The sequence below is a fragment of the Emydura macquarii genome, unplaced genomic scaffold (genome assembly GCF_026122565.2).
Source record: "Emydura macquarii macquarii isolate MOO-44397 ecotype Brisbane River unplaced genomic scaffold, CSIRO-AGI_Emac_v2 contig_2768, whole genome shotgun sequence".
NCBI lineage: Eukaryota > Metazoa > Chordata > Testudines > Chelidae > Emydura > Emydura macquarii.
In genome coordinates, this window is record NW_027132905.1 from 45,977,333 (window position 1) to 45,993,661 (window position 16,329).

A 16,329-nucleotide genomic window follows, 5' to 3' on the forward strand; every position below is an offset into this window, starting at 1 on the left:
TTCCTTGTAACAACGAGGCCAAATCCCGAAGTCCTTCTTTATGCAAGACTCACACTGGAGTCACCTGGAGTTCTGGGTGCGGTATAGACTTCAGGATCTGGCCTAGATGTAAGTACTTTTTGGCTGCCTGAGTCTTGCCTAGCCATTGCTCTCCAAAGCACTCTGAGGGTGACAAGAAGGTCCATAGGCTAGCTGCCCATGCTGAGAGGGAGGTTAGAGCTGAGCTGGCTGAATCCTCAGCACCCATCCCCACTGCAACACGCAGTGAAGATCTTTAAAGCAAACAGAGCCAGGGAAATAGGGACCTGGGAAGCAGCTTCTCTCCTGTGTCGGGTAATCAGGGAAGGTGCTTGTTAAAAAGGATATGCAGAGACAAGGGCGAGACAAATACAATAGGCACCATTAAAAATGCAATGTTTGCCACTCTGCAGTGACTGCAGCGCTGCCAACACTACTCCAAGGAAAGTGCAGGTCCAGTGAATGGTGGGTTTTTAATGGTGCCCCATCTACCCTTTCCACATGGATAACTCTTATTGCACATTTCTGTGTTTCTGGGCAGCTGTGTTCCTGGTGCACGCAGTCTCCTGGGCAGCTTAGGGGAAAGCAGTTCTCAGCCCTGCTGACACTGCAAACCAGATGAGACACACACTTGCCAAAGGTTGAGCACAACCCCCACGCACACTTATTGTGAGTCATTGAAACTTAGAGCACGCCCAGCTATTTTGCTGGAGATTCAGCTGGATATGTTTAAAGCAGAACTGTGGCTGCTCAAACTGCTGCCTTCTCAGCCCAAGTGCAAACCACAGCCCGTCTCCTAAAGGCAATTACAGAATGAACCCCCCAGCCCTGACCCCGGCCTGTCTACAGTGTGTGCAACCTTTGAAGTTTCACTGGAGTGTGTCTCTGGAGTCTTGGTCCTCTACTTACTTGGCATGTTTGATGGCCCCATCCAATGTGCTGAAGAGGGCACCGCATTCCTCCACCACACAATGGAAATGCACCTTATGGAGGAAGTCGCAGTGGGCATCACAGAAATCCTTGGTACCAAACCTGGCCGAAGGAGACAAGCACATGGCTTACACAGAGCCCCATGGTGGTAGCATTGTTTGAAGGGAGTTGTGGTGAAACAAACAATGGCACATTAGTATTGTTTATTATTTGTATTATTGTAGCAGCTAAACTTTTTTTTTTTTAAACTTCCTGGATCCGAGGAGCTGGACAGGCCACAGCTCTGATGTTTCTGTGTGTGTGTGCATGTGTGTCAACACTTCTGGCACTGTTGCTCAATCACAATAACCTGGCATGTACCTCAACATACAAACTAGGAGCCAGAACTCTCTCCTGTTGAAGTCAATGGCAAAGCTAGCATTCATTTCAATATGAGCAGGACATGGAGCTTTCCTGAAACAGAAGCTGAAGAGTAGTAAGGCTCTAAAGCATCCTGGGGAACAAGAAAGAAGCAAATGGAAGGGGATTCTGACCTGGGAGCACCACTCAAACCTAATGGGATGGTTCTGACAGCTACGATGGCACTGGGAGTGCCAAAAAAGGAATACATGTGAGGGTGGAGCCAGAGGTCAGGGTTAGAACACACAGAGTATAAACCAAAGACTAAGAGGACAGGAGGACAGAGAGAATGAGTAACTCCTTGGCCCACTCCAATGGTACTTGAAACTCAACGTGGGTCCAAAGCCACACTCTCCGACTCGGAAGACATGGGAGGGCACAGGAAGGGGCTGAAATCTAGAGCCAAATGTCCTGACTTTTCCAGATCTCCACTTGAAACCACAGTGTACCACGTGTGAGAGGGGTTGTAACTACTCAGCTGTCTGCTGTAGAACAAATACAGCCCAACAGGCATCATCAGAAAGTCCTTACATTACACAGGAAACAACTTTCTGATGCAGAAGGTGGAGGCTCCAAGCAGAGGAGAAGCCATCCAGGAGCTGACTCTTCCCATCAGGCTGGAACTAATCAAGAAGGCAAGAATAAGAGGGAAGCCTGGTACCAGTGACTATGAGCTGCTTGGATTCACCATAGTGCGAAATGGCAGAATAAGGGTATGTGATTTCAAGAAAGCCAATTCCTAAATTCCAGGAACTTAAGAAATCTAGTGAGTAAGATGCAATGGCAGGAAATATTTAAATCCCCCTGGGTGTGGAAGGACTGGGGGATCTGCATAATTAAGGTGTGACAGACTACAATTCCTCTGAAGAGCAGGCAGGCAAAAACAAGCAGCAGCCTGTGTGGTCCCAGGTGGTACTTTAAAAATCTGAGGTTAAAAGAAACAAAAGAAAGCTTGTACTGTGAAAGAAAACGGGCAGGGGATCCAGAATACATGGAGTCAGTTAAGGATTGCAGGGAGAAGATAAGAGAGAGTGAGGTCCTGATAAGAGGAGCAATAACAGCACAAGTTAATGTAAACTAAAGGAGTTATTTTATCAGGGAGAAGAGGTACCACACTTAGGGAGAAAATAGGATCATTAAAACATGGGGTAATGTCTCGAAAATGGATGAGCTATTCAACTGCCTTTTCAAATTGCCTCTAACATGAAAAATAAAGACAAAGCAGATAGTTAGGATGAAATGATGGTCATACAGAAGAGCAGATAAGGGAATGCTTAGAAAATGTAAATATGCACAAATTCAGCTAGCCTGGATGATTCGCATCTGAAAGCATGCTGGGAATTAACTCACAAACTTGACTGGACTACTGATTTTTAAGTCATAGAGAACCGGGGAGGTACCAGAAGACTAGCAGAAATAAATATGGTACATATTCTTTAAGGAAAAAACAAGAGTGATCCTGGCAATTATCGTACCTCTGGTCTTAACATCTCTTTCCAGTAAAGTAATGGAACAAATATTAAGAGAGGGAAGAAAATCCTTAAATATCTAGAGGCTAAAGGAACTATGAGCAATAAATAGCATCAGGATCATAAAGAATAAATCTTGCCAAACAAATTTAATTGCTTTTTTTGATAGAATTATAAAATTAGCAGATGAAGGACTGCAATATATTTGGACTTTAGTAAAGCATTTTGATAGAAAGTCTCACATATGCTTAAAATTAATTCAAATTGGCTTGGATGTGAACGCTGCCGCATGGACCGAAAACTGGCTGAAGGACCATAAACAAAGGGTAATGACAAATGGCAATGTATTGAGCTGGGAGGAGGTATCTCGTGAGTGCTGCAAGGACGAGTCTGGTTAGGGCTGAGCTTATTTAACATCTTCATTAGTAATCTAGGAGAAGGAGTAAATAGTACGTTAATGAAATTCACAGATGATACTAAACTGGGAGGAGCTGGACGCACCAGTGTAAGAGGAGAGAAATAATGCAAAGGAGACTAGGGAAAAAATCACAAATTGAGATTCATATTTGGAAAAATGCAGCTAATCCATCTGGGGGGATATTTATAGGAGAGGAACTTAGAAAGCAATGTTGCAATGAGAGACCCAGAGAAACAGTGGACAGCAAATGTGATACAATGTGCAATGTGAGATGGATGAAAAAAAGGCAGTGCAGTTTTGGGCTGCATACATAGAGCAGGGAACTTACACTCCCTGTCGTTTGATATCACCTTAACAAGTGCATCCAGTTCTGGGCACCTCAGAGTTCAGAGAGAACCAAAAAAAACCTCACATCAAACCGAACCGAACCAAAGAAACAAGCAGGGGGCTGAAGTGACTGATTTACAAAGTGAGATTAAAAGAATTAACTATTAAAGATTAAAGGAATTAACTACTGTGGTTCAAGGGGTATAATTAGGAGAATTGCAACACACTTAAGAAAGGGAAAATTCAAGCAGTATATCAGGGAATAAACATCCTGACAGTGAAATGTATTAGGTGATAAAATAATCCTCCAAGAGGTGTGGAGGCAGCTACATTGCTTGGCATAGTTAAAACTAGACTGGACAAAACACTAACAAACAGACTGCAGGGACTGATCTTGCAGTGGCAGAGGCAGATGGACTACACAAACTCACAGATCTTTCCCATCGTCACGGTTTGCAATTCTATAAAATGTTCACAGGTGCTTGTAGTCAAGTGTGTTTGTGTCGGAGCACAAACCCATACATGTCTGGTTGGCTGTATCCATGTGTGCTCAAATCATATGTCTGTCTGGGCACGCATGTGTCTCTGTGTGGGTGAGTTTTATGCCTGTTCCATTTTCCCTGCAAGCCTCCTTGTCTACAAGAAAAACAGTTCCTCAGAGCAAGAACCAATCATCTGCACAGTGCTGCCTGGACTGCCTTCTTTATATCAGTAGCCCACTCACAGAATCAGACGAGGCGCTAATTCCACAGCAAGTACTCTCAAGGCTACAGTGATCTTCATGTATTAACTGTGCATGGTCTAACACTGGTTCACTGCTGAAGCGCACAGCTACAGGCTATCCTTAGGATTCACCGCATAGTATATAGAAGAGGGCTTCAGGGTGAATGTGCATGCCATAGCATTCAAGCCACATGAGAGTCTGTGTTGTTACATACCACCCAGGTTGTGGTCCAACCTGCAAGGTGCTGAGCACCTATTGCAAGATATTAAGTATCTAATTCTCCCCCACTGCAGTCAAAGGAAATTGAGAGGGCTCAGAGCACTGGAGAGAGTACTCAGCACCTCACTGGATCAGGACCTCAAATTCAAATGTCATTGACTGAATTGAATCCAGGTGGGACTGTAAGTGGTCTTAAAATTTTCTACAAGAGTTGGCCCCTTGTGCGGGAAATAATTTCCCTTTCCTCTCTGCCCAGTTCCATGCTCCCCTTACCTGCGCAGGTACATCTTCCAGGGCTCAGAGAGTTTCTCCTGAACAAGCGCCTTCACTGCTTTGCCCAGATATTGCGTTGGCTCACCAGCCCCCACCTGGTTGCCATCTCCTTCTGTCTTCAAGCTTGGCAGGCTGCCAAGGCTGGCGTTGGACTGGTTCATCTGTGGCAAGAACATGCACACTGCATCAGACACAGGTCACCAGCCAATCTGGCTCCACTCAAAAGCGTCCCATGAAATGCTATTTTTTCAGGATTAAAAGGAAAGATAAGGCAAGAGGCTTGCACAGGCTGCACATTGCTCCAGAACAAATCAATAACTCATCCTCGCCCTTCTCCAGCACCCTCCACTTAAGGATCTCAAAGCACTTAGCACTCATCAAATCCTCACAGCCCCTGCATCAGGTGTGGAAGCATTATCCCCGTTTTACAGATGGGACTCAGAGACAAGAAATGGGCTCTGATCCTGCACTGAGAACCAGGTGGCTAGACCCCCTGAGCCGAAAAGAAAATTCTTGGCTCCATGTTTCCAGTTCAGGATTGGAGCCCAGGTGACTTGAGCCCCACAGTGGCAAATTCAATAGCAGAAACACAAATTCTGATTCCCAACCATCCTGCTTTAACCACAGAATGGCACTCTCTCTCTCCTATAAAATGACTGTAAGATGTATTTATTTAAAGGATATATAAAATCCCGGCTCCATTGTAGTCTAGGGGAAAACTCCTAATGATCTCAGTGTAGTCATGATTTCACCCTCTGTGTTTAATGTATAGACAGGGATGTGTGCATGTGTTGAGAGAGAGAGACACAGAGAGAGAGAGAGAGAGAGAGAGAGAGAGAGAGAGAGACTGACTCTGACTGATTCCAGCACAGAGGGCTGGCAGGATCAGGCATAGGCTGTACAAAAAAAGACATACACTGAAAAACTGAAGTTACTTAATAGTGTTAAGCCAGCAAACTATCTCCTAATAACATATAATATAATACCATCCCAGGGTCCAATCCGGCTCACCTGCTCACATGAACAGCCCCAGTAAAGTCAGTGGAACTGCCGGCACAAATGAAGTGCAGTATCGGGCCCAAGTTTTGCATTTAGAAATCACCTCCACGCAAAACCCTTCATAAACATTAATTAACTAAGCCTGACAGCCCCCTGAATAAACTGCATAACAAACTGCCGCACACGACAGGATCTCTGGCTATTCTGAAACTCTGTGAACACCCCCAGAAGGTGAAGCCGCTGCTGCTACAATACATCTCTCAACTGGAGGCTGCAACTCTCACCATATGTCGAACTGCCGCTGGGAGTGAGCCTCCCAACTAGGCAGACAGACTCATGCTAGTGTGGATGTTACAGCTTTGGCAGCAGCTCAGGCTCTCAAGCTGCAACTGGGTCTGAGTCCAGGTGGCTAGCCTGAGTCTGCACTGGAGCTGCAACGGCCACACTGCTATTTTTAGCACACCAGCTCAAGCCCCACTAGTGTGAGTCTGTCTAACCAGGCTGGAAGGCTCACTTCCAGCTGCAGTGTAGATATATCCTTAGAGGCTGGGAGTTGGAAATTCAGTTTGTCTTATTTCTTTGGAGACTTTGGAGCTCTCAGTTCAGTTTCCTAGATGGGCATTTTTAAAAGAGAAATTCAAACAAAGAAGGAAAGAATTCCTCTGTAAGAAGAGAGACATTACGGAGCAGACAAAGGGAGAGAGACCCACACACACACACTGTCACATCGGGCTCAATCCTGTAACCTTTGCTCTTGTGACTAGCCCTACTGAAGTCAATGGACTGGATTCTCCCTTGCCTTGCACTTTATGTCACCATTTATCCCTGTGCATATTGTTAAATGATACCGATCTGATTTACTAGTGTTTTACACCCAGACTGCATTTATTTTGTACAGAAATAAGATACCTGCTTTGGGAAAGCACGTAAGCAAGTGCTTAACTTTAAACATGTGCTTAAATACCATTGACTTCCGTGGGATTTAAAGTTAAGCTTTTCTCAGTCGGGGCCTTGTGGATAACTCAAGATGCCAGGCAATGGAGATTCTGACCCAGTGGGACTACTCACAGAAGTAAGAGCTGCAGATCCAGGACCACACACGAGGGGAAGGAAGGTATATATATATATAGAGAGAGTGTGTGTGTGTGAAGAAATGAAAGTGCAAAAAACATAGGGGCGATTTGTTTAAATGAGAAACTAAGTAATAGAGGAGCCACTGAAAACCAAACGGAGGAAAAAGCAGAATGGAGAAGAAAAGTGACATATGGATGAAAATGAAAAAATGGAGAGTAAAAGGCCGATGGAAGAAAAGAGGGAGGAGGAGGGAGAGCACTAGACAAAGTCACTTTGCCCTTTCTTGAGGGTTATATGGCCTTGTTGGATATAATGCCCAGAGCCAAGGGGATGGCAGTAGTTATGCCTCTAAAGCCTATCACACAGTAGGATATTAAAGTGTGGCTCAGAGGCTGCCCTGATCGCTAACACAGTTGTATACAGTAGCAAAATTAATCTCGCTATAGTAAAATGTATCATGTGGAAGGGAAAAATATATTTGAGATGATGTATAATTTAAGGAAGAAAAAAAAAGAAAAGGAAAAGAGACCGTGCATTATTTAAAATAAATATTCCAGCGCGTGGTAGAGCAGGCTCAGTTGGACATCATTACTCACGCTAGAAAGGCGGAAATTGATGATTTTTGCTCAAAACTTGTAATTTCTTCTTCTTCTTCTGGCCTCTTTTACAAAAACAAATGACTCACCCGCCCCCATGAAAAAAATGTTTTAAAGTAAATAAATAAAAAGGGAAACTGTAAAAAAAGAGAGAGAGAAGTTGCCAGGTTCTGGAAATCAAATTTTAAAAAAATTCTTTCAAGCCCTCCTCTGTCTAAAAGGAATAAAAAAGGTGTCAGAGGCTGCGATATATTTCTTCAGCCAGTTCATTAAATTAATTCGTAAGCAGGGGCTCTGAAATTATACCCGATGACAAATGGTCTCAAAATTTAAATGGTACAAACTCATCTTATTAGAGGCAAAACATTAAAAAACAAACGCATCTTCCCCCCCACCATCGCGGCTTTAATTTCTCTTGGTGGGGGGAATGAGAGGCATTTGATGGATGGCTCTTACCTTATTCATAAGCGAGGATAAAAGAGATGAATTTGCTGAGACTGTGTGGCCATTTGATTCATTACTGGAACACACAAACCAATAGGGTTTAGTTAAGACGTGCACAGAGACCGTGAGCACTGAGATTAATTCTTCTCCCTTCAAATTGTGTCCTCTCCCTCCCCACACACGCACTCCCCAGCATCTGGAGGAAGAGATGATGACCATCCTCCCTTGGGCAGGTCAAGCTCTGTGTGGTAGCTAGGATACAAGGGAAGAGGATCTCAAGCATCCAGAGCTAAGATGGATCTTTTGGCCATTCAGTATTCCAGTTCATACCTCCAGTGTCCAGCCCAGCTCCCTACTCATCATGTGACACCTAACTCACTCCTCATTCTCTCTGCTCTATGCTTTGTCCTGCCCCAGGCCAGGCAGGACTGTTAAAACACACATGCTACAGAATACTCAGGGCTCCTACAACAAAGCCTCAAGGTACCAATGTGAATTGAGAGGCCTCTCTATAGCAGATGGAGAGGCAATGCAAAAAAGTCTAGGGCATTTGTGTGCAATGTCTTATACAGACACACACGGGCAACCCAGGTATTTTACAAGCATTAGCAGGACCTGCTGATTATAACAACTGGAACAAAGTCTTTAGCTCATGGCTGAACCTCAGTAAGGAGAGGAAACCACAAGTGTTGCTGGCTGCCCTGGTTCAGCCAGTCCCTCAAAGGCCATTCATTCCACAACTCAGTCCTTGGAAAATGACTCAAAAGCTCTTGCTCTCAGCAAGAGTACTAGGCACTGTTGGATAGGTGCTTCATGAGTTCCAGAATGCGCCAACATGGCCATCAAAACCTGCAGGGCTCTAAGGATGTGCTAACCATCTGCAAGGATGAGCGAGACAACCAGCCATTTTATGTAGCTGATGTTTCCCCAACCATTTCTCACTCTGGCCATGATCCAATGCCCACAGAAGTCAATGGAAATACTCTCATGGTTGTCAGCTGACATTGGATTAGGACCTTAATGAAGATACATCATTAGTCTTCAATCAAATATATGGTGGTGATGGTGGTAGCAGACAGACTATGCTGGGGGAAGAAGCTTGGCCAAAGGCCTGTTGGCATTCTAACTTAGGGGAGGATGAGTTCCAAGTTACTGGAGCTTTCGATCCACAAACAAGGCCTAGTGAAGTCAATGGGAGTTTTTGAGTGCAAAGTATGCCTTAGAGAACAGACATCTTACAATGCCATGGGAGGCTGAAGGAGCTGTCCAGGGCACACTAAAGCTCTTCACCTCTCAATTTACAGATTTTCCTGATTCAGCACAAGTTAGCGCCACAGGTAAAACAAGTTAGATCAAACCGTTCTCCCTTGTGTTACTGGATGTGAGAATAGCCGTTGAGCACCTCAGTGGATGGCCAAGTCTCCCAACCTCTCCTTCTCACCCGTGATCTTTCACGCTCAGGTCCAGGCTGTGCTCCTGCAAGGAATCCTGGGTCGCTATGGAGGAGGACACCACATTCTCCACAGGCTCCTGCTTCACTTGAACCGGATTGAATCGGCCGGGAGTCATCAGTTGCCCGTTCCCTGTGGGAGACAGAGACCAAAGAGAAACATGAAAAATACACGAATAAGTGGCAGAAAGAAGCGACGGAGACAAATAAATGAATTAAACCCCCAACAAGAAATAATGGGAAAGAAGAAAAAATCCAAGTGGGGGGAAGGGAACCACCGGGTTGCTGGTCAGCATTTATCACTGGGCTGACTTGATGGGTTCTGACGTCCACTCCAGCATGGAAATTCTTCAAGTGATAATTATTGCAAAATTATGTCAAAGTTGTCCAAGCTACGGGCCCTTTAAAGGAGAAGGGCGGAAGGAGCGTGGGGGAGACCTGATTCTCTGCACAAACTGTCATAACTAATTTGCGGGGCTGCCTCTTAAGCGTTTATTAAAGATGCTGTTAATGCTGAGGCAATGTGGCAGCTTTCGACTGCTAGTCAAGCCCCCTTTCCATTCCCCAATCTCACCGTTGCCTTAGCGACCGCTCCGGCCTTCCACTGAGCATGCCCAGAAGGAACATCTGCTGTGTCAGGTCTATTGAAGCTGACAGCCAATCAGATTGGTTCAAACTGCGTGACCTTTCTCCCATCAAGTTGTCCCGATGAAAAGGATATATATATATATATATTTTTAATAAAAAAACTATGACATTTTTTTTTAAATGAAGGGAATGAAAAAGAAAAATAAAGGAGGATGGAAGAAAGAAAAAATGGTGGGAAAGATGAAAGTAAGAAGAAGACGACAGGAAAAAAGAAAGGGGGAAAAAAGTTGCTGACAGGAACATGTCCGCTGAGCTTTTTCCCGTAATCCCCAAGTGACTAAAATATTAATTTCCCCTCAGGCACCACAGCTGACGGTGGGCTGTTTCACAGACAGCAAGTGGCATTTTATTAAAAAATAAAGGAAAATAGCTCCCTCAATGACCTTTCTGTGTTTTAGGAAATAATTTTTTAAGAATAAGGAAAAAAAAGTATTTCAAAGTTTTCCCCTTTTAACCAGATCATTTCACTCTCATGTCTTCTTTATTCAGCAAGGACTCTCGTTTGAGAAGGGGGAGGCAGAGGCAACACACCCCAACCAAACCAGCTTGCTGCAGGCACCAGACAGTGGAAAGGTTTTCAATGCCCTGAAGGGAGAGAGGAATTGTGGGGGCAGAGTCTGATGTCGCTGGGGACTGCAGGCCAGCTCCTACTCTTGGTCACATCAGTGTAAACCCAGAGGCACTTGATTGTTTTCAGTTGGGTTGCTCTGGATTTACAGTCGTGTCACTTAGAGCAGTCTGGCCCTGTTCTTTGGAAGGGGCCTGAAATGTTCTGGATAAAAGCAATGGCTGCAAATTAACTGTCTACTTAGGTTCTAGAGGGCAGCAAAGAAAGGTTTCATTAGTCCCAGTGGGGGGATCCATTCTGCCATGGATCCAGGCTGCTTCTCGAAGACTGCCAAGGGACTATGGGCAGGTGAGATGGGAGGCAAGGAAGGAAAGCAACCTGCCTGTCAGACCAAGGAAGGTAAAATATCCCATCTGGGAGACAACACAGTGGTTCCTAAGAGGATCAAGCAGATGTTTCAATGGGAGAAGCTCATCCACTCCAAGCCAAAGAGAGAAAAAAAGGGAGAGGAGGGAGTTAGAATGAGCCACAGTGAGAAGAGAGTGCTGGGTGGATTGGACGTCTCAGAGGAGCACACCTCCTGGCATAGATCCAGAGCTAACGCCATTGCTTGTCCTGTAATTACTGCAGCAGCGGTGCAAGGTGAGGGGGAGAGAGTCATTTGGTGCAGCTCATCTCATCAGAGAAAATCTGCAGCTCTCCTAATTGTCTTGAAAGCTGCTGGACACAGAACTCTCTCTGACTCCATTTCCCCTCGGCCTTTCACTGGCTTCACAGTCCTTCCCCCTTTTCCAGGACAGCCCTGCCTGCCTCCCCTGGAGTGCAGCCTTCTTTCTTATGCAGAACGGCCACCAGTCACAGCCCCCTTGATCCTTCATGGATCATATACAGCAAAAGACCAAGCAATGAAAGGTCCTTGCTGCTGTCTTTTTCCCTGGGCCAGGTCCAGTTTTTCTCCTAATACTTCTCAGCCCTGCCCTGTTTTCCTAAGGACCAGAAGTTCAGCCTCACCAGATGCTCTCAATCAACTGAAAAAGATTCTGATCGGGGTGTGTATCAACAAGGACTCATGGCTGGTGCTCGGGACACCAAGCAAACAGCAGAGACAGTGCTTGGTGTTCACCCATCTCAGAGGTCCAGCAGGAGTAGCTGGAGGGGGGCGGGGGAAGAGAGGCAAGTGAGTCTCAGGGACAAGAGGGCGATGACAGGATAACAGGATACTGGAACTGAGTCCATCCAGGAAACAGACAAACAGAGGCGGGCAGGGAGGGAGCGCCATGTTGGGCTGTGAGAATCAGCTTGGTCTGACTCACCCTGCTCTCCTGCGGGAAAGAGGGGAGGACAAGGCTGCTGTCAGGACCCAGCGCTCGGATCCTCAAGATGGACCATGGGAAGCATGACTCAGGGGTGCTCTATAACCCTGGGACTCTGGAGATTTCTTTATCCATTTCCATTTTGAATCAAATGCTCCTCGCTTTCCAGTCTACAGTGAAATGGGGAGGGAGATACCACCCAGGAGAATGCTCTTCCTCCAGGGCTGAGAGGAGCCTGCCCTATGTGTTGGCAGCAGCTGTCTCCCTCCTGGCTCCATGGAGGCAGTCAGGTTCCACAGAAACCCCCCAAGCCAATGCTCCTCCTTGGCACCCAACGCTTTATCTAGACATGGCTGAACTGTTTCTCCCAGCAATGTTCTTTACAACCCACCCCCAAACCCTATTGCCAGTGGGGGGCCCATTAAATAGACCCATTCTTTTCAAATCAGGCCTCTCCACTCGCCCACCATTTACCCGGTGCGATGGGGTGAGGGTGGGCTGCTCACCTGCTTCAAGAGCCATGGATGGCTTGAGGGCTGCCGCTGCCAGCCTGGCCATCATGGGTGAGATCAAGCCTTTGCTGGCGGAGATCCTTTCCATAATGGATGCTGCTGGACCTGGGGAAGAAGTGGCTGTCGGCTCACTGGACCCTGAGAAGGCTTGGGAGGGGGAATTGGCAGCAGTAGAGGATGTTGGATTGGTGCTGGAGGAACCACCAGTCATTAGATTGGCTGAGCTGGCTGGATGTGGCGTGGAGACCCGGCTGGAGATGATGGGGAAGTAGGAGCCTGCCGTTCCGGGAAGCGCTGAGTTGGAGAGTGCCAGGGCCAAAGGTATATTGCTGGGGAGGGCCTGGGAGAGCAGGCTGGAGATCTTTGTGGCTGGAGGCATGCTGTTGGTGGGCTTGCTGGCCTGAGAGGAGGCAAGCTCAGCGACAGAAGAGGGCGCAGCCGGGACGATCAGGGAGACGGAAGACTGCTGACTGGTAGGGGAGGCACTCAGGCTGGAGTTCTTAGAGCTCATGGCAGAGAAGTCAATGAGGTCATCATTGCTGGACTCCTCTTGCTCGTTATCCTTGGCTCCCAGGAGGGAGGTGGGGAGACCCAGCACCCCCGAGCTGCGGATGTGCCGGCGCTCGTGCTTGCGCTTGTGGGAGGTCATCTGGCTGGTAGAGGTAAAGGTGAAGCCACAGCCTGTCCGAATACAATGGAAGTGGTTGGTGGCTTTGCTGTAGACGCAGCCCTCGTACTTGCACTCCTCATACTTGTAGAACTTCTTGAAACCATCCTTGGCATAGGCGTCGTCCTTGATGTGGTAGCTCTTGTGCTTCTCGATGTCACACTTGTTCTTGAAAGTGAATGTACACCCAGGTCGCCTACAAGGGCACAGAAGAGGGTGGGTGGCTGTATGAGTTGGGAGCACCAAGGGGCTGTTGTGTCACTTGCATTCCCTCCGGGCTTAGGATTGGGACCAGTACGGTATAAGGCAGTGACCCCTCTTGGCCCCTCTTAGGGTTGGCTTGGGATGCTAAGAAAGATCTTTCCAGCCAAGGGAAGCAAGGATATTACTAAGTACGAGAGCTGGGATAATGCCCCCATTCTGAAGAATGGCCAACACAATAGAGGCAGGGATCCAGCCCTGCTCACCAGCCATTCCAAACAGAACATGAGCCCAAGGCAGACTGAGGGTCATTCCTAGACACAAACATAGGCCCTAGCTGTGCCTTGATTTTCTCTCAGATGATACGGGGGGTGGGAGTCATTGGAAGGGCACTCACGTAGCTGAAAGCAGAGTCTGGACCAAGCTAGGAATGCTGGATGGCTGGTGCCTAGAGAAAACTCTGAAGTGCAAGTGTCATTAATACTGTAATAACTGTACCCTCAATGATGACCTTTCAAGCCAAGCTAGAGTGGTCTCTTTCCTGAGAGATTTCTATCATTCTTGCCTTGATTCATCAGGGAGAGATCAGGGTGTCTCCTACCACAAGAACACTCTCCAAATTATACCCACTCTGGAATTTATGTCCTTTCAGTAGGATGCGTGGGAGGTTCACATCCAGCGAGGCCTTCCTGGGTTGGTTGCCCCACTGTGTATAATCCCAAGGTTACAACTTTTCAGAAGAAGGCCAGCAGATGAGTGTCTATAATGCAGGATTTTTGCCCTCCCCCGCCATCTCACCTGCAGTGGAAGTGAGTGGTTTTCTGCCCATAGAACTGACAGTCCACAGTGCCACAGTCTTCCGTTGCTCGGAACCGCTGGAACCCATCATTGATCAGCTGTGTGTTCTTCTTGTGGAAGTTTTCATGGGTCATCACATCAGAGGTGCTGGTATAGACCTTGTTACAGCCCACCTGCCCGGGACCAAGGGAAAGAGACATCAAACCATCCCAGGAGCAGCCTATTGCTTTATTATTAATACGAGCAGTAATAAACATACGAGCAACGCAGAGATATTTTAATTGTATTTGTGCATTTCCCCTCAGTATTGAGTCATCGCTTTGGTTGCCAACCTAAGGACTGATGCTGCAAAGGTCTTATAAAAGCCTGAGTCTCTAGGGATGAAACAATTAGAATAGGAGGAGGCAGAGAATTGGGGGAGACATGGAGAGATTAAGGCTACTGCTCAGGGACAGAACAGAGAAGGGCCTGTTCCTGAGGAGAGCTGGACAGACTGCCAAATACTGTCAGGACCCTTTGTCATCTTGGGAAGATTCGGAGAGACTTAGGGCTTCTACTCCAGCTTTTCACCTACTTGTGGAGCACTGGAAAGACTGGCAGTTCCTCATCTGTTCATTTCCCCTCTCTGGGAAATGGGTTGGTGTGGAGAAAGCTGGACACAGCGCTAGGGCATAGTCTACGGTAGCTAGCTGCAGACGAGAGTGGAAATCCTAGGCAGCTGGTCACAGGGAACTGAAGGCTTTTCCCCCATTACTCCCCAACGTCATTTATTCAATAATTTTAACCTTGTGCAGTGAGCGGGAATGGTGTGATGAGAACAGAATGCTGAAAACCTGCCTGCCTCTGGGCAAAGCGGGCAACTTTGCCATATTGAGTAAAAAACCAGTGGAATCTGAAAATGCCATCACCCCTGCTGAGCTGTCGACTGTGGGTTTTATTTTTTCCCTTTCTTCTTTTGCACAATGTGTGCCAACGTCTGCACCATCTCAGAAGTGAAGAGAACGAAAACACCACCTCTTGGTTCAGTCCAGGTTGATTCAAACAGGCAATAACAAATACCCGGGGGGGCGGGAGGGAGGAAGGATCTCTAGCTATTTCCAATATAAAAGAGCCTCTCTCTCTCCGTGCTGACACCTTGAAAAAAACAGACCTTGTGCGGCATTAAAAAAAAGAATTAAACAAAAACCTCCTTAGGAATAATTTGCAATGCAGCTCTTGGTGTTAAAGCCTAAAAAATGTCAGTTTATATAAACAACTAACTGAATTTTATCCACACCAATTATGGACATAGAGGAAAAAAACCATGAGGTGGATGGCACAAATCCTGCCATTTAAGCAATATTCACTTTAATTACAAGTTTCTCTTCTGACACCTTTCCTGTAAGACGCTGCTTACATGGTCATTGACTTTCTGTAAGGGCGTGGTCACAGGACTAAATCACCCTTATAGAGGCCTGGATGGGGGTCTTGATTGAACCTCAGAGCGGCTGCAGACTGAGAAATCTTGATTGCACTTTAAAAATTAAATAATTTCCATCCTAGTCAACTCAGCAGGAAACTGAGCCAGGAAAACACAGGAGGAATAGCAGGAAAATGTCCCTAACAGAGACCCAAATGAAGCACCAATTTCAGCAAACCCTAAGCCTGTGCTTAAATCCATCCCTATTCAGGACAGCACTTAAGTGCCTGCCTAACATTAAGCTTATGATTAAGTCCCATTGGTTTAGAAAAATTGATTTGATTTAAACATGTGCTTAAGTCCATCCCTATTCAATAAAGCATTTAGGCATGTGTTAAAAACCCATTGACTTTATTGGGACTTAAGCACATGCTTAAATGCTTTGCTGAAAGGGGTCTTATGACTGTAGAATAGTCCAGGCAGTGGGACCTGGGATTTTAGAGTAGTAGAAGGTTATGAGAGTGTTTGATTATTTTCTGTGGGTTTAAAAGTTCTGCTGCACATTGGCGTAGCTATGTTTTAGGTGCTGATTCAGTATGCAGTGTCTCCCCATCCTTACCCTCTTCAGAGCTGACACCACTTTAAGGGATGGAGAAAGTAATCAGGGTCCCGACTGCCTCTGGGCTAGAAAGCGACAAAGAGCTCAAACTTTGGTCTATGTGGGAATCCCAGTTCCTGTTACACCATAGTCAAAACACCATTTGCTCTTGAAACGTAACCATGTTCCCAACCCGTGTTGCTGCCGTAGTGCCCAATAACTCTCAGAACGCCTCTTCTAGCAATGTCGGTGAGGAAGACAGAGCTGAGGTTTGCTTCAAACTGA

The 16,329-nt window shown here is 46.4% G+C and overlaps 1 protein-coding gene across 1 annotated transcript in view; it reads right to left on the reverse strand.

Moving 5' to 3' along the window:
• Nucleotides 1-16,329, reverse strand: part of CASZ1 (castor zinc finger 1) — a 114,200-nt gene that overhangs the window by 15,947 nt on the left and 81,924 nt on the right. The window contains exons 7-12 of the mRNA XM_067567402.1: nucleotides 14,048-14,220; nucleotides 12,376-13,244; nucleotides 9,332-9,473; nucleotides 7,903-7,966; nucleotides 4,778-4,938; nucleotides 928-1,050 (exon numbers count right to left, since the gene is read on the reverse strand). Coding sequence (XP_067423503.1) covers nucleotides 928-1,050; nucleotides 4,778-4,938; nucleotides 7,903-7,966; nucleotides 9,332-9,473; nucleotides 12,376-13,244; nucleotides 14,048-14,220 — 1,532 coding nt within the window. The remainder of the gene's footprint in view (nucleotides 1-927; nucleotides 1,051-4,777; nucleotides 4,939-7,902; nucleotides 7,967-9,331; nucleotides 9,474-12,375; nucleotides 13,245-14,047; nucleotides 14,221-16,329) is intronic.